This window comes from Alosa pseudoharengus, unplaced genomic scaffold (genome assembly GCF_046254945.1).
Source record: "Alosa pseudoharengus isolate Yale_2024_CS ecotype anadromous, Long Island Sound unplaced genomic scaffold, YU_APseudo_1.1 YU_APseudo_1.1_scf_9, whole genome shotgun sequence".
In the NCBI taxonomy this organism is placed as follows: domain Eukaryota; kingdom Metazoa; phylum Chordata; class Actinopteri; order Clupeiformes; family Clupeidae; genus Alosa; species Alosa pseudoharengus.
The window spans coordinates 24,373,243-24,392,044 of NW_027468881.1; the positions used below are offsets into that span (position 1 = coordinate 24,373,243).

The 18,802-nt window shown below is 39.8% G+C and overlaps 1 protein-coding gene across 1 annotated transcript; it reads right to left on the reverse strand.

The window, feature by feature from the left end:
- Nucleotides 1–1,872: 1,872 nt before the first annotated feature.
- suv39h1b (SUV39H1 histone lysine methyltransferase b) lies at nucleotides 1,873–18,667 on the reverse strand. The gene is made up of 6 exons (XM_076275856.1): nucleotides 18,615–18,667; nucleotides 17,207–17,394; nucleotides 7,445–8,104; nucleotides 4,754–4,900; nucleotides 3,383–3,512; nucleotides 1,873–2,972 (listed from the first exon to the last, which is right to left on the reverse strand). Exons 1-6 carry the CDS (start codon nucleotides 18,631–18,633, stop codon nucleotides 2,839–2,841), a joined length of 1,278 nt encoding a protein of 425 aa, XP_076131971.1. The 5' UTR covers nucleotides 18,634–18,667; the 3' UTR covers nucleotides 1,873–2,838.
- Between the last annotated feature and the right edge of the window lie 135 nt (nucleotides 18,668–18,802).

Genomic DNA, 18,802 nt, shown 5'->3' on the forward strand with positions numbered 1-18,802 from the left:
GGAAAAACGAACGGTCAGAACACTGACCGGACTGTATTGAGTCTTACAGAAATGTTGCAGATAATCCTAAGATAAACGCAACCCAGTGACTCTCACGTGACCACACTCTTAAAATGAATGTGTTGAAAATAACACAACTTGTGTTGTTTTTAACACATCACTATGTCCAGATAGGGACAGCACAGTTTGTGTTGTTTATAACACATTAGTTGCAGGGTTTAGCTTTCCCTCAAAATGAGAAATGACTAAACAAGCAAAACTGTCAAAACAAACCAACAAAAAAAAATCTCTCTAACCCTTAAAGGTGTAGGTTTTTGAACATTCTAAGTTCCGCAACAATTGAAGGTTCTAAAATTCTATGTTGAATTCAATGAACCCAGATATTCTTTAGAACGTTCATTTCCCAACATTCCCGTCACACCGGTGTGACGGTACTCCTTTAAGGGCTAAGCAATGCTGACAGTGATTTGCACAGTAACAGAAAATGAAAGCCATAGAAAATAACTCCCAGAACTCCCAACATGGACATGACAAATTGAGCAATGGTCCAGAATGAACCTCAGATAAAGTCATCACAGCAACTCTCTCAAGGCTACTGTTGAGCTTTAACACACGGATGACCAAATAAAGAAAGGGACTCTCACAGAGAAGCTTCTCCTTTAGGCCCCCTGGCTTAGTCGGTCCTCTAAATAAATTCGAGTCTCCGCTGAACCACAGTTCACTTCAGTATCTCAGACACACTGGTTAGGTGCACTGTGTGTGTGTGGGAGGATGTGAAAGGGTTATTGAGGCTGCTACGCAAGGTAGTCTGAAGATTGATTTGGGTTCAGATATTAACCCTTGCAGACTACTGCAAGTCATGGTTTGAGCAAGAAATCGCACATAAGTCTGATGTTTGCACAAAAAGGTCAACGTGACAATTTCAGGTTTCAGGAATCAGTAATGAATAATTGACCCAAATCACCTACACCACCAGGACAGAGGCGTCTGGGTCATACCACTTTCATTACACAGTAAAGGCTCTCAACCCACATGTAAACTTATCACACATAAGAAGCAAGACCGATCTGATGAGACTAACTGCTGCGTGACTTTGCTTCTAACACCAAAAAACACCGTCTGAAACTACAGAATATTTTTTTTGTTTCAGTAATGAAAAATGGGTGGACAGTTTGCAGCTGACCTACTTTCATAATTTACTTTATTTAAGGCTATCTGAAACACAACCGTGACGGGGGTTTTTTCGTGCTATTCACAGAGAGAAATTTTGCAAAGTCACATAGGGTTCCCATACATTTTTCACTGACAAAATTTCAAAACTTTTCCATGACTGTTTAAAGTACCCTTAACAGCAAATTTCCATGATCGGTCACAAACCTGCAAGTAAAAAAAATGTGTTCTTTATCCAGCAGTTAGGCCTAATTATTGAACAAAAAATAAACAACCACCTTAATTTATTTACTAAAAGGTTAGAAATCGTTAGACCATGTCAATAATAGGGGAAACACCATACCACTAGCATTTGTTCAATAAAACAGTACAGCAACACAAATTTCATTAGACCTACATACAACAAATGTGTTATATGACTTTTCCAAAACCATTCATTAATTTATCAAATTGATATATGACATTTCTAGGGCTGGAAAAATAAATCTTAAAATTCCATGACTTTTCCAGAATTTTCACAATCATGGGAACCGCGGCGATAATGTGAACTTGTAGACAATCTACTAAATCAGTTCATCTAAATGATCTATAAACAGCTTTGAAATAGAGAAACATTTTGCTCAATGATCAGATAAAAAAGTTATTAATTTAGAGAACATCTGCCAAAAAACCCTTTATAAAACTCTACTCTATAAAATAATGTTTCTGGGGTAACCTTTTATTTCACAGTACATTTTTTACAGAAAGGCTTTCCCATTCATCATCAAAATACATGATTTTTAAACAGGACAAAACAGCTAATTAGCTAAATTTAACTTTCAGTTGTAACAATATCAGACTACAACTGCCTCTGACCACACGTGCTCATCTCACTCACACAAAAACAAGAGAGTACTTCGATCGAGCCAGTTGTGTTTTCCTTTTTTTAGGCTTAAGGCAGTACATCTATCATTTACCGAAAATATTTCATCACATTTCTTTTTTTAAAGTACAGAATAAAAAAAGTATTAAACATTAAAAAGATCTTTAAAGAGTCAAATAAAAAAGAATAGAAAATAGCAAAAAAGAAAATGCATCTCAGTGATAAACAATCCCTACCAATCCCCCCCTAAATCACCACAAATAGCTCCCTATACACTGACCCTCCTGATTGCTGATAAAAATGAATTTACAGAAAATATTTTATAAACATTTAAATCACATTAGGTGTTAATGATGTCCCTTTAAAAAAAGAGGGGAAAACAGTACTGAAATAATATAATTGATGTCAAGTGTCATGCCAAAAAGCAAAAGGGGGAGGTGGGGGTTGAGAATGACATAAATAACAGCAAATCTATTTGTACCTAAAAAAGTGCTTTACATATTTACACAACGGTTTCCATGGGGGGTAAAAAATGTATATAAAATATGAACTACAGAGATCTTTTGTTCGAACAGAAGCATTATGGATGTAGTCCTTTGACATACTTGAGAAGACAACTTTTTCTCCAAAAAAAAGAAAAGAAAAGAAAGAAAGAAGGCACATACATACATGTCAGTTTAAGCTAATATGTCGTAAAGATCGTTGAATAAAAACATTCTTCATGCAATCATGTTCTCCACACAAATGGAATTGATGATGGTTTTGGTATCCAGTTCCGAGTTTTTTTTTTTTTTGGCATCACCAAACTAGAAGAGGTATTTCCGACAGGACTCCACTCCACACTTGCATTCCACGCGCATGCGTTTCTTAGGGGAGCCGGGGAGCCCGGTCACGTTGAAATTAGAGTCCATCTTTGTGCTCTCGGCATCCATTGGATCAACTGAAGGAGAGAACAGAGAGAGACCAATTAATTTCACACACTTCATCAGGGACTACATCTCAACAAAGCATATTTATTCTATCCATTCTGAGGTTGCTTTTATTTCAAAGGAACACACAACACATGTAAGCATACATGTTATGAGGCTACTTGCCGATTTAACTTATGATTGGAGGTGCGTATGTTTTTGTTTATTTAGGATGCCCACTAGCTGCTCATCAGTAAGCATGCTAGTCTTCCTGGCAAGTTACTGTACAGCAACATTCAAGTAATGGCATTTACCACAGACATATTGAACTCAGAAACAAAACTTACAACATTAAATTCATATACATGTTCTCACGTCATTAGAAAAGTTCCATTACAAAAGAATGAGTGCCTGATCAAACAGAATGTTACAGAACACTTACTCTGCATTTTGTAGTCGAAGGTGAGCTCCTCTCCGGCTTTGATGCTGCGCGTGGCGAAAAAGGCTATCCTAGGTAGCCTCTCGTCCAAGTTGTCAATGAAAACGTTGTAGACTTGAAGATTTGGATCGCACTGGAGAGGAGCATCCATAAATAAAAAAACATTTTCAAAAACAAAAACAAAATCACTTTAACTGATTCATTTCAAGTACCTACTAATAATACAGTTTATTTGAACTGCCGATTTACTGATATCAAAGGTGTATATTGGGCAGCCGTGGCCTACTGGTTAGCGCTTTGGACTTATAACCGGAGGGTTGCCGGTTCGAACCCTGACCAGTAGGCACGGCTGAAGTGCCCTTGAGCAAGGCACATAACCCCTCACTGCTCCCTGAGTAGCCTGCCTGCCTGCCTGCTGTTGTTGCAGGCAGCTCACTGCGCCAGGATTAGTGTGTGCTTCACCTCACTGTGTGCTCAATGAATAAATTTCACTGAGTAAATCACCTGTGACTGGCCCATCCAGATCAAAGCAGAAGTCCTATTGACAAAGGTCACAAGAATGATTTTGCTTTCATCTTCTAATTTGATATTAATGATGGCCAATTATACGCTGAACTTCAAAATTCAAAACTGAGAAAATTATTTTCCAGTGTATGCAGCTGTGTGTAATGTTACTATCTGACCAACAGATCACAGTTAGGGATGTAACGGTATGAAAATTTAACCTCACGGTTATAGTGACCAAAATGATCACGGTTTTCGGTATTATCACGGTATTTCTAAAAGTGTGTTCAATATGTTCAGAAAGCACTGATAGGCCTACACAAGCTGAAATAGTTTCAAAAAGTGTCCCGTTCACTTTTTTCTTCATGTTTAATGATTGCTATGTGTTTATAGCTTAACTTACCCTACCATAACTTGGAGTTTGCTATTTCTGTCTATTTGGATGCAATGAGTGAGACCAAAGTAAGCGTTCAAGATAAAACTTGAGTAGAATAGATTTAATGTGGACACGAACATAAAAAGACACAGTCTACATCATACAGTGCACATTTTGCGGTGAAAAAGCCTTTTAAAATCAGGTGTAGCCTAATCCGAATCGTAGTTAAAACCATCAATTAGACAACAGAATCAGTAGGGTACCAGTTTTGTTCCATTGTACCAGGCCTACTGTATGTCAAAAGCAGGCTCGGATGAAGCTGTGATTGTAAGTCATGAAAAGTAAAGTATAGTAAATGTTACTTAGCAGACACTTATATCATAAGTAACACAGACTCTCAGTGGTGCGTCTGTGACTCGAACCTGAACCGACCAATTGTCAGGTGGAAAGGTTTACCTCATGTACATCTTCACAGACGGGCATATGTCACTTACACTGTGGTTGACAAAGTGGGAGATGTTGCCATAGTGGGCTGCGTCTACAGTGTACTCATCGTCCACGTAGTCCAAGTCGAACAGGTATGTGGCTCCTTCTTTGTCATAGATTTGACCTCGCCTCTCCGCTTCCTCTGTTGTGATGATCTGGAATAGACCATAACACAATCAAAACTCAGTTATATGACAATAACAACAGGTCAGACGCCAAGGACATTTATCCTGTCACAACTAAGAAAATGAACAGAGTATTACAAGATTACATACCCCGGCGCTTTAAAGGAACACGGCAACATTTTAGTTTATTCGCCGTGTCCCATACCAATGTAAAATTAAACAGCGATTTTCTAAGCGTATACATACTTGGAACTATGTTCTTATTCAGGTGAAGCACTTGATTTGCATGCAGTACCTGAAAAGCTACAATTTTACTTCTGCAAATCCCAAGTTGCAGTGGTTCGCCCTGCATGCACTGGGAGACATATTATGAAAATTTAGCTTTTTGAGTGCTACCAAACATAACATTTTAGTCCTCTGAAAATGACTGAAAATTAAACCCTTCCTTTGTTTTATCCTTAATATATCTTCATGCTCATTGTAGGTGGAACATTTAAATATGGACACATTAGTAATGTATTTAAAAGGAAAAAACAATGATTGATACCAAATGGATACAACAAAACAAGATTGCAACACCCTCAATGTTCTTTTTGCACTTTTTTCCAAATCTATGGCCTTGTAGAAAATCAATGAGCATGCCATACACTCTTTTAAAGGTTCAATCATACTAAAACATGCTTGTCTTCCATCTTACAAAGTTTGGGCTGGCTATGAAAAATACTTTTCAAAGTATTTATGCCAAAACATTACTTCCCAGATAATCTCTAAAAGTAATTTTACAGGCCATGGTTTTGGGACCCATTCAAGATACAGTCACAGTTTGAACAAAATCTGAAATGGTGCAGCAACAACCTAACTAATGTGACCTGGAATGACCCACATGTATTGTGTCCACACAAAGAACCCTCTGTTAGGGGAAAAATGTCTATGGGCCCTATCATGACATTCTAAAGTGCATCGTCACTCGTCAAAAGTCTATTCAAATTTAGTAGGATGTCCAGTTCACATTGGGAGGGGTTTCGTTCTCAAAAGTGGAGCGCATGGTGTAACAAGGTGTTCCTAGGTCTTTTAATCAGTCATATGGGTGTGTTTGGGGCATAACATAATTTTAAACCAATGAGAATGACATCTGTCATTCCCTTTAACGGCGCAACGCGCGATATGTCAAATAAATGCATCGGTATTTTGGCATTCAACGGCGCATTTGAAGGAGGCTGCTTGCGAGACCGTATGGAATAGTCATTCTTAAACTATGCTTTACTAAAACCTAGCATAGTCTTCACGCATTTGCACTCGTCTATTATTTGAACTCATTGGCAAAGTGAAACTAACTTCACCAAGGAGTCAGTCAACGAGAAGACAGTTATATGCAGTTACTTTCACTATTGACTGACAATGGGTTACCATCGAAAACATAGGCTGGAAAAAGCAACACTTACCCTAATGTTGCTCAAATGACTGAATAAAACAACATTTATCCTGCAGAGGAGTTGCTTATATCTCGTGACAGTGCGTCTTCAGCTGTGCTTCATACCTGTCTCTCGCCTCTCCCCTAATCACTTTTAACCGTCATTACCAATTTGCAAATGATGGTGAATAACTACTCATCATGAGATGTACAGTATTTCGTAATATCTTTATTCTAATTATGTTTACCATTGTAATCGTGCAATTTGTAATGCTTTGCATGGACGTGCGCTGGTGTGCGTTCATGAATGATAGAAGGATGGTGCGTGCACCTGCCAATATGACTGTTGACATGCGCTCTTAAAATAGCATATGAACAACTCGCCATTGACTTCTGACCAGGTTTAGGTGGTGTATGATAGCGATTTTTAGACAATGCGCCAGGTCCCTCCCTAGGTTGTTAATTGCCACACCCCTGGGCGCAATGCTTAAAAAATAAAGGTGCAAAATAACGAATTCAACTTCGCGCCAGTGAATAACGAACTTTACGCCATGCGCTGGTGACCGAAAATACAGCCCTATGTCTAAATTGTTCTTCAGAGATCTTCTTTAGAAATAGGCCTACTACACAGAGAGAACCAGAGGCAGGTCCTTAAGAATTTCACATGGGGGACAACAAGGAACATTTTAAAGCTATCCCTACCCTTTACGTCCAAGATTTAATATAACTGTGTAACTGCCCAAACTAAACTATCTATTGCTCATCAAAAAGTGAAGAAACCATCGGACACAGAACAGACCCTCCCACCAGGACAGGGAAAACCCTCCTAATAAACAGACAGTTCTGGTCCTTGCTTATGATCATACTAACTCTTCTGTGATCACACAGCTGGGATTGCATTACATCTGTATTACTGTGTGCCAAAATAAATTGTGTTGCCCTACTTTGCTTAGCGGAAGAATGATGATTGTTATCAATAATTTGTTGCGTTCTCGGTTGCATTTATTTTATGAAACCTTGACAGGTATTGCTGTAAGTCCCTTTGTTTGAAAGCCTCTGTGAAATATATCAAGGTAAATGTTAATGTATTGAGCTTAACAACACTGTTGGCTGTTCTGAAATCACTGCGGGGGCTTTATGAACCATCCCATCCCCTGACCTACCTCTCCCACATACTCCATGACGAAGCTGTTCTTCCGTATGCGCTCCATGGTGCGAACGCCCCAGCCGCGACCGTTGTCCGTGCGAAAGATGCAGAGTGAGTAGCGAATGCCGCGCTGCACCACGCGGTTGGAGCACTCGGGCCCGCAGCGACAGCGCTTGTTACACTCGTAGATGGGCATGCCGGGCCGCAAGCGCACCTGGCCCAGCTCGTTGTACGCAAAGCGGTGCTGCGAGGCGCCGGCACAGCAGCCGTTCACCGGCTCCTCCAGACAGTTTGTGCACTCGCAGCCGAGCGCCACCTCGGTCAGCGAGATGCCCTCGCCCACCTTGTAGTCGTTGATGTAGGTGAAGTGGCGAGGCGGGCCCTCCAGGTCCACGTGGTTGCGCACAAAGATGCGCCCTCCACCGCGCTGCAGGTTGAGCGCCGTCAGCTTGCGCTCCCAGTGCCCCAGCGTAACGTGCAGCTTGGCGCGCTGCACCATGTAGGAGGCTGTGGCGGGGTCCAAGCGCCGGGGCACAGCACGCCGCTTCTGCCGCCGCATCTCTAGCATCAGGTCCTCCCAGAACCGGCTCAGGAGCTCCACGCACTTCAGGTTTTTGCGCGGCTCCCACGTGTTCATGGACTCTGGGAAGCCACGCCACTTCACGAGAAATAGCTCCTGCGAAACAAAAAAACTTGATGATGAAACATGGGGTGTATAGGTACACATATTCATACTTTACCATTTACCTGTAGGTACAGGATGTTAGGTTCAATATGTATACCAGATGGAGTCTTTAACAGTAATCAACAGTAGGCTTTTTCACTTGCATCAGCAATATTGTTGGTGAATTTTAGGCTAGCTGTACCTACAGGCAATGTTGGAGGCTAACGAGTTACAGTAATTTAATAATAATAATAATAATAATAATAATAATAATAATAATAATATAATAAGCTTTTGTATAGCACCTTTCATACACAGAATGCAGCTCAAAGTGCTTTACAGTTGGAGCATGCAACACAATAGAAAAGATTACCTTTTCAAGTTACCAAGTTACCTTTTGAACTATTCTTTGACTATATTGCCCTTCTATGCTTTTATTTGTTATTATTATTTTGTTTTGTTTATGTAAAGCACATTGAATGACCTCTGTGTATGAAATGCGCTATATAAATAAACCTGACTTGACTTGACAATAGAGAAGAATCAGTCATTCCTCTTCGTTGCTGTAGCCGTTTATGATCCAATCAGCAACATATCAGAAATACTAGTAGAATATAGTAGTAGTAGAATATACATAGGCTTTGCTAACAAATAACAAGGCCACGTTGATGCGGACTCTAAGCGGTTAGCCTTAGTATGATCTTAGTATGCGTTTTGATTGTATGCCTTTACATATACATAGACGTTTAAGAAACACAACGAACGGCAGCCTTAACCCCCTACAAGCATGCCATATGGCAACTGTGGCAAGGGAAAAACTCCCATATTCCAAGAAGAAACCTTGAGCAGAAACTAACTCAAAGCGATGGTTCGAAGTAATTTCACCCTAGGGTCCTTTGCACCATGACCCCGAGCGAAACACCCTCCCAGAACCTGTTTTCCCTTGGTTGAACCCTGGTCGGGTAGCACTGTCAGAAACTAATGACTGTCTGCAGGCGCTTATGGAACCTATAGAGTATCTCGTAAATTACCCCACTAATAATGCCCTGAATGGTACGAAACTTCTACAGTAGTACAACTATGTTCTTTACTCATAAAACGAGGCATTGAAAAGTTTGTAAGTACACCAGGAGTTTATTTAAATAACACTTGCCTGATGGATTCTACTCTCTGCTACTATCTACCGCTGCGTCGACGTTACTTCCGTGATTTGGGAAAAGCCCATAAAAGTCCTGGCAGGTAGCATGCATAAGGATGTAGATCCAGGAACAGGGCTCTACACTAACATTTTTTTTCCAGGAGCACTTGTGCGCCCAAGTTAAAAAATTTAGGAGCACAGACAAAAATTTGGGCGCAGAGTCAGTTCTGTACTTAACTTACACATAATATAACATTACACTGCATCTAACAGTTAAACATGCCAGTGCACCAATTGCGAATATTAAGAATGACTGACAACATTTAGGCTACAGGACACAGGATTTTAAAGATCAGTGCCTATTTTATTTTCAGTCTGTTCCATTTTCCTACATTTTGTTAATGTAAAATAATATAATACATTGCCATATTTGCATTTAGCCTGTATATCAAGTATCCTGCCAAATGTAGGCTAATTTATTTATTTGTGAATCCATCTGTAGCTAATCCAAGTATGCCCATGGTGACCTATCTGACTGCATACTGCCTAGTACTACTACTAGAACAGTCCATTTTCTCTTCCACAAAACCCAACATATATATATATTATACTTTTATTTTTTATTTGAAATATCTGCATTGATGGGGGCAGTAGGCAAACGTTAGACCTACTTTCGTTTTGCACTTCAGCTTGTATTCGGTGTAAACAAACAAGCATGTGTGGAAGCCTGGAGTTGTCAGTAGCGTTCTACCTTTGAATAAAATGGGAGTATTACGGGAGACTACTTTTGTGCCTGTTCGCTACAGCTATATTTTGCATATTGCAGCCAATACGTCAACTGGGCTAAAAGGCATGTTAGGTTACATTTCCTTCTCTCACTGCATTCTCAGAATCTCATCCTGTTCCTCCTATATCCGATGACTTCGGTGGATAGAAGAACTAATTTCTTCAATCTTTGCATCTTGGCTGGCTAGTCTAACTTTCCGCTTTTTCTGCGCGCTCTTGGATTTGATAGAAGCGACTACTAGCGAGTCACAACGTGAAACTGCTAACGTTGATGGGAGGTGTAGTTTTTATGCTGCATTTGCGACGTGATTCTATGGTTTGTACCAGTAATGTTTCTCGATGTTGCGGTGTATTTTGTAGACAAACATTGACATGGTTAGAAGTCATTCGCACCAGTGCGCCTAAATATTTTTTTGCACTCGCACGTGCGAATGAAATGGGCGCACTGTAGAGCCCTGAGGAATGCACTAATATTTTGTTCGTAGTACCAGTTTGCAACAATTATTAGTTAACACTAAGTTGTAATCACTTCGGAAAAAAAATATTAAAAACTGGATATACCAAAACTTTGATGTAATCGCTTCCTGCCAGGACTTTTACGGGCTTTTCCCAAATCACTGAAGTAACGTCGACGCAGCGGTAGATAGCAGCAGAGTAGAAGCTATCAGGCAAGTGTTATTTAAATAAACTCCTCAGTGTTTCCCATACATTGACTAATCTGTGGCGGGGCGCCACGGAATCAAAATCGGCCGCCACAGATTAATATTCTATGTTTAATTTAATTTAAATTAAATATAAGATCAAATCCTTGCATTGCCATTGAGCTGCGGATTTGAAGGATTGTTGTTGCCACATAGAAGCATTGCATAGAAGACGTCTGGCTAAATTGCTATTAAATCCGCTTAGCATTGTGACCATGCTGCGCAAATTTGTTCAAAACTGCTGCATTGAAGTTAACTGCTAAGGTGTTATCACAACATAGTAGGCTACATTGAAGAGACTAAACTAAGTTAAGTTATGCAATCAAGCAGTATCTCAAAGGTAACGTTAGAATACTGTTTGGATGTCGAATTTAGCATGCTTAGCCTACTTACAGCTGCTTGTCAATTTCGCTGAAGGCTCATTTTATTGACTCTGACTGACCCCCCCCCCCCCCCCCTTGTCCAAGTCAGCTACCGCCACAAATTGAATCCAATTCTGTGGGAAACACTGCTCCTGGTGTACTTACAAACTTTCCAATGCCTCGTTTTATGAGTAAAGAACATAGGTGTACTACTGTAGAAGTTTCGTACCATTCTGGGAATTATTAGTGGGGTAATTTACGAGATACTAAGTTGGTTCCATTAGCGCCTGCAGAAAGTCATTCGTTTCTGACAGCGCTACTCGACCAGGGTTCGACAAAGGGAAAACAGGTTCTGGGAGGGTGTTTGGCTCGGGGTCATGGTGCAAAGGACCCTAGAGTAAATTTCCGAACCATCGCTTTAATAGGGGGGCCCTTCTGCTTCTGGCTGGCTGCAGCTCTAACGGCAGCAGTCAAATGTAGAATAACTTAACAAGTAGTCTACAAGATAAGATGAGTTAACTAAAGGCTCTCTTATGTTTTCAGATCTTTTTTTAAAGATATTCACTGAACTCGCCTGCTTGATGTACAGAGGCAGGGTGTTCCATAGCTTTGGGGCATAATGGATAAAAGCAGCTTCTCCACTTTGTTTGTGGAGCACTTTGGGTACAATTAAAAGATTAGCATTAGAAGATCTAAGTTTCCTTTGTGGTTGATAAGTTATTAAAAGGTGGTATGCCATTCAGAGCTTTGTAAGTAATTAGCGTAACCTTAAAATCAATTCTATAGGAAACAGGGAGACAGTGCAGTTCAGCTTACAAAGGGGTGATGTGTTCTCTCTTCTTGGTCTTAGTTAAGTTTAGCAGCGAGTTCTGTATGAGTTCCAATTTCTTTATATGTTTTTTGTAGCCTGGTAAACCAGACCCTGGAATCTTTCAGATTAAGGGTCTGGCCACGAGTAATGAAAATGGCCCAATTCGAGGGGCGGCACCAAGCATGCATTTGAAACTCTCACTGCACGCAGTTGGATAACGCTACGACCAATCACAACAATTCACGGTGTGACGTATCCAGTTCTTGCAAAGGAACGATTTGAGGGCGATTTTCTGCTCCTCTTTTAGTTGAAAAGCCAAATCTAAATCCTTTATTGTAGCGGCCAAAGCCGTTTCAAACAACTGGTGTTCATCGGTAGCTATCTTGCAATGTTTTCTAGATGATTCCGGACGTCGCAGCACCGTCGTCATCAGTGCAGCTCGCCTTTGTCCCGCCTACACCGATTTGATTGGTCCCTCTCGCTCGAGAGGTAGAAGAAATTTGGATCATTGCTCGTGGCCAGAGTATCTTGCGGGCACAATTCAAATTGTGCTCTCGCGAGAACTCTGGATTTCCAGTAGTAGAGCGGCTACAGGAAAAATCGTGCAAATTATGATACAAGCGTGAAATTCGGCAGGTATGTGCTCAAGACCAATACAATCAAATCTACCTGATTGGCCACTTGAAATGGTGGCCATTTTCCAAGATGGCCGCCAAAAAAGACCCTAGAAATTGATTTATTGCTCAGAATTCACCAAAGATATTATGATACAAGCATGAAATTAGGCATGTATGTGCTCAAGACCAATACAATAAAATCTGCCTGATTTGCCATTTTTAATGGCGGCCATTTTCCAAAATGGCCCCCATGAAAAACTCTAAAAATTGGTTTGTTGTACAGAATTGACAAAGGAAATTATGATACAGCCATGAAATTTGGCCGGTATGTGCTTAAGACCAACACAATACATTCTAACTGATTTTCCAGTTTAAATGACGGCCATTTTCCAAGATGGCCGCCAAAAAATACCATAGAAATGGATTTGTTGCACAGAATTGATCAAGCAAGTTATTATACAAGCATGAATTTTGGCATGAATGTGCTAAAAAAACAATACAATCAAATCTACCTGACTCGCCACTTGAAATGGAAGCCATTTTACAATATGGCCGCCAAAAGACTGAATTTAGCCCAGAAGTGAGCAAGAAAATGATTATTTTCAAGTTTGTAATTTTGTGTGTTTGTGCTAAAGAGCAATATAATGAAATCCACCTCATTTGCAACTTGAAAATGTAATATGGCAGCCATTTTTAAAGATGGCCACCAAATAAGACACTAGAACTTCATTAATTGCAATTAATTTAGAAGATGTGGCCCAAATCAATGTTAACATTCACTACATTTCTGTTTCCTTCTATGATGAAGTCATTGGAAATTCAATTCATTCCTGTGTCAAGTCTTGCACAATCAAGTTTGATAGGCAATGCATTAAGAGAGTGGGAGTGGGATATCTTTTGCTAATAATGTATAGCCATCTTTATCTGTCTTTGCAGGATTCGTATCAGGAGACTTGTTCTTTTGTGTCCTGCTGACACAGACAGCACTTTGACCAGTCAGTCGTTGTCCATTGTTAATCTAAAAAATCAGATTGAGGTATGATCTTTTGATCACCTTTTGAATCCATGCATGGAACAGTTATTTAAATTTCAATTCGTTTTGGGCTGATTGGCAAAATGTGATTCAGAATTTAGTGTAGGTATTTTAACAGAAAGACGCACGTGTATAAAAATGCTATTTGTTTTTCAACAATGTAAGCCTGTTTTAACAAAGCTGTGCAAACACATACAGCAGGTGGAGAAGAAGAAAATGCCTTTGATGAGTGGTGTGGCAGTATATCAATATCAATGGCTGATTATTCTGACCATGTCACAAGTAAGATGTTATATTTCTTTACCCACCCTCACCTTGAGGATGGAAAAGGGCAATGTTGCTACAGTTAGTTGCTACAACTTTTTTTTTTTGACGTTGCGGTCAGTCAGGCCTTCAGAGTGGTTACACAGAACACTTATATGCTAGTATGCCTCATATATAATATTCCTGCCTGTTCTTACTGCCCTACTTTGTAGCCTACTCTCCTACCACAAATTACACTGTATATGCCGTTTTACATTTGAGTATAATCACTGTATCACTATCCATATCCTTACAATATTAAGACCAAAACTATCTGAATTAAACCAGCCACTGAGGTTATTCGGAATTAATTTTAGTCACTTACAGCGACATTGGACCACTGCTGATTGATTCACTCTGGTCGCCTTGTTCTCTAACTCTGGGGTAATTGTGGGGACAGTCGCAGAGAGCACAAATTATAGTGAGCGGCACATTATTACCATATTATTACCGTTAGTACCATTAGCACGTTATTAGTGTTTTTAAACGCCCATATCGAGAAAATCATAAATTACCGTTATTAGCATATTATTACCACAATGGTATCGCATCACGCACCACCCTCCATTGACATCAAGAATTGTCATTATTAGCATGTTATCACCATGTTATCAGTGTGTTATAAGGGGCTTATTTGTCGTTAATAACTGTTACCGCTGTTATTTGCATGTAAAACCAAAAGCGACCTATGCGACCGGAAAGACGGAAGTCATTATTTGTCTATGGAGGGTCGGCGAATAAAGCGACCAAAGTGAATTCGCCTGGAGCGAACCAATCTGGACGACCAGAGCGATTAAGCGATTTAGCAATTAAAAGTCAGCTAATATGATGGTAATGAGCGGTTCGGCAAAAAACAATTGGAATGCTCTTATCTTCGAATGTCCCAGGCTGACAAGCCAGAGCCGTTATGTGATTAGCTAAATCAAACATCCAGAGCGAAAAAAGCGAATTCATGACAAAGGTTCTTCAACGACCTTGGCTACTTTGTAGCTGAGGTTGTTTCTGGTGTACACGCATCTTTTATTTAACAGCAACATCGAGAAAACCATGAATTGCCGTTATTAGCATATTAGTGTCATTATATTATTAGCATGTCATAACCATTTTATTTGTTTGGGGGGGTGGCATCACGCAACACCCTCCATTGACATTAAGAACTGACATTATTAGCATGTTATCACCATGCTATTTGTGTGTCATAAGTGGCTTATTTGTCATTGTGGAACATTTTTAATATCTGTATCACTTCATCATCTATGGAAACATATTTAAGGAGAGTGAACAATTATTTACACCACATTTGCAATTTGCACATTTGAACTTTGCAAATTTCTCGGGTCTTTTTGGACGCCATCTTGGAAAATGGCCAGCATTTCAAGTAGCAAATCAAGTGGATTTGATTGTATTGGTCTTGATCACATCCATGCCAAATTTCATGCGTCCATCATAATTTGCTTTGACAATTCTGTGCAATAAATCAATTTCTAGGGTCTTTTTTGGCAGCCATCTTGGAAAATGGCCACCATTTCAAGTGGCCAATCAGGTAGATTTCATTGTATTGCTCTTGAGCACATACATGTTGAGTTTCGTGCTTGTATCATAATTTGCTAGGTCAATTCTATGCAATAAATCAATTTCTGGGGTCTGTTTTGGCGGCCATCTTGGAAAATGGCCGCCATTTCAAGTGGCCAGTCAGGTAGATTTGATTGTATTGGTCTTAAGCACATACATGTCGAATTTCATGCTTGTATCATAATTTGCTAGGTCAATTCTATGCAATAAATCAATTTCTGGAGTCTTTTTTGGCGGCCATCTTGGAAAATGGCCACTATTTCAAGTAATTTGCATGATTCTTGCCAAATTGGCCTTGTAGCCGCTCTACTACAGGGTATGTTTTTTGGGGAGACCCGTAAAAAGTCCATTGCAGTAGTCTAACCTGCAATGCATGGATTAGGTTATCTAACCGGCTAGTGATAAAGGCATGGATTAGTATTTCTGCATAATTACTTTTTTGGATAACGCAAAAGTAAGATAACGCATTACAATTGAATAGGGGTGTCACGATTCTCCAAATCCTCGATTCAATGTAATTTTCGATTTTAAAGTCACGATTCGATTTTTGATCTTCTTGAAATATTACTATTAATGCATTCCTTATATTTTATTTACTCTTTTTGGCCTTTTCCTTTTCTTTTTCGGGGGGGGGGGCTTTTATTTTGAAACCGCTTTGAAACCGTTCCAACCGCGAGGTTGTAATGTAAACAGAACTAACTTTAGGCTAAAACAGAGACATGAACATAGTAAAATGAAACAACACAGAATGTTAATTTGATTGTTTCAGCACACTCCGAAGAGACCCAAGGTTAGTGTTCATGGAATATGTACTTATAAATGTGCATTTTAAGCCTTAAAGTAACTTTGGAATCTTTTGGACTTTTGTAATCTTTTCACTTGCTAAGTTGAGTAGGCTAAGTTAGTTTTAATTGACGTGAATGAACGAATACTTCCACACCGGTGTTTTCAAAGTAGCAAGAGGGGCTTTGATTTCGGTAGGTTGATGTGTAGGCCTATATTTTAACTGGCTGCAGCCTAAAATTAGAGGAGTGTTGACGCTGCAGTTCAGCACGTGCATGTGTGTTTGTGCGTCTTGGCATACATGCTGGACGTGACATTGAGGGTGTGGCTGCATCGTCGATTCTATTTTTAAGTTCGAAGTTCGAGATTGAGATGTAATTTCGATCGATTTCGAAATAAAATCGAAATCGTGACACCCTTAAAGTCCAGAGTGCTAACCAGTGGCCCCGGCTGCCACAACAACAATATTGCCGGCAACACATGGCAACTAATGAGAACAGACAACTAGCAACTTTGTTATCAAAATCACTGCTAGATAGCTAAATCCCATTCAATCTCAATGGAGCAATGGTAGCTAACAGTTTACTGGAAAAAAACTGTCTTCTTAACAACCTCAGCACATAAAAATAGATAGAGTAAAATATAGAGTTTTTTTAAGCATTTGATGGTTAATCTTGAGAAAACACTCCTGAACTTCCATTTTCACAATGAAATAGAAATGCTAACCATACTTTTAAAAAGCCTAACAAAGGCCAAGACCAAGTAGGTGTGTTCTGTGACCTTAAACACAGAATGATAATAAATACTCTGTTGCAACTACCTTTGCTTTCTGTTTGATTTACAACTACATATGGCAGTAAAGCATAAAGTGCAGTAAGAGAAAGATATGTTCGCTGGCTATGCTTGTGATAGTCTCACAACTTGGAAATACATTTTTAAGCAAGTCGAGCAGATAATTTAAACTAATCAATGGCAATAAGTTAACTGTTCATCACAAAAACAGTTCACCTGTGGCGGTGGAGTCATTCCATTCTTTAGCTTTTCTGTTGGGACTACCCTTTTGTAGCTGCATAGATATTCCACTTCATATTCAGTCAGGTTGTTCTTGCTAATTCCCAGATCTTTGCACGTCACTCCCTCCACACGGCAGAGGGACTCCAGCTCGTCTGTGGTGGCCTTGCAGGGGACTCTGCACTCTGCGGTCACAAGAAAAGTCAGGACGTTTTAGTAAGGTTAACATATTGAGTAAATGTAAGAAAAGACAAATGACGCTGACAACCTGTTGTAAGAACAAAATACGGTGTGTATGAAACCATGCTGCTGTGAACTTTGAGCACGCAGTCTTTGTAAGGGGCCAGAGTAAATGCACAAGCATACATCCAGAGTGAGTCGGACTACGTTTCCTGCAGCAGATTTTTTAGCAAGACACTGGAGCAAGCACAAACATTAAAGCAAGTGGTCCACCCCAGTGAATCCAAACTTTTACAAAGTTCTTCTTTGTAAAACTATTTCCGATGGCGCTACCGAAACGTTACTTGAGCTAACGTTATTTGTGTTTTACGACCCTGAAACTTATAAAGCGCTTTAACTAAGTTTCAGACCAGGTCTGTTAGAATCAATCGACGTGGCGGGTGTTAACATAATGCTCTTAATATTTATCGTTTTCACAATATAAGGAGAGCACATTAGAGCTAACGTTAGGCTGAATCTGAGGTGATTTAACAGACACAGACATTACGTTACCGTTAGCTAAATTATTCATGATCACGTTAAGTTAATCCACAACCACTGTTACAGAAGAACGCTTTCAAACAAGAAGCACTGCATTCAATTAATTGTTAGCTTTGCTGAATAACGTTTCTCAACTCCAAGTAATGTTAACGTTAACGTTTTTGCATGTCTTATCTATATCTGCACCAGTAAAATAACAATGGATGCCAGCTTACGTTGAGCTAAGAACACGGCTTGCTATGTAGCTAGCTAAAGTTTGGATATCTTTCCTGCTATCCACATCAACAGAGCTAATCACCAAGCTAACATCAAATGGAAACATTATTCCTTGTGTGATCGGTCCTATGTAATGTGAAACTAACAACGTTTCTGACAACAGCACAATCAGTAGGCCTATCATGTCATTTCGGTGGATTCTCCTCGAAGACATAGTTAGCGGTTCTGCCGGCTAACTTGCTAGGTAGCTAGCTACATAAGTTAAAACTTGGCGCTAATCGAGAGCTGTAATAAGGAATGACAACAATCAAAGGAGGTTCTTGTTGCAGTTACATCGTATACGTTTCACTACACACTCCCATACAGGCACAATTACTCCTTGTGTTGTCTTGGCTTTGATGACTAGCTATGTAATGCTGTGGTACTTTTTATTTCGTTCTTTTTTTAAAACTTGAAAGAGTAGTCTTACCTTTCAAATTTTCCGCCATGGTTCCTACCACCGCCAAAAACGACGAAGTAGTCGCCGTCAATCATTGGATAGGAAGTCGTTCGAGGGATAGTCTGAACAACCAATAGGAATTGACTTTGGAATGCTACGTACAAGGATTTGCACTACTTTATAACTCCAATAGGGGCGCCGTTTTGGTTCCACTTGAA

What these genes read in the sequence shown, in the direction of transcription:
- suv39h1b (XM_076275856.1), bottom strand. An exon ending in GAATGACTCCACCGCCACAG is followed by an intron (nt 8,105 to 17,206) that starts GTGAACTGTTTT and finishes TTTGTTTCGCAG; the next exon opens with GAGCTATTTCTCGTGAAGTG. An exon ending in CCCACTTTGTCAACCACAGT is followed by an intron (nt 3,513 to 4,753) that starts GTAAGTGACATA and finishes GCTCCTCTCCAG; the next exon opens with TGCGATCCAAATCTTCAAGT.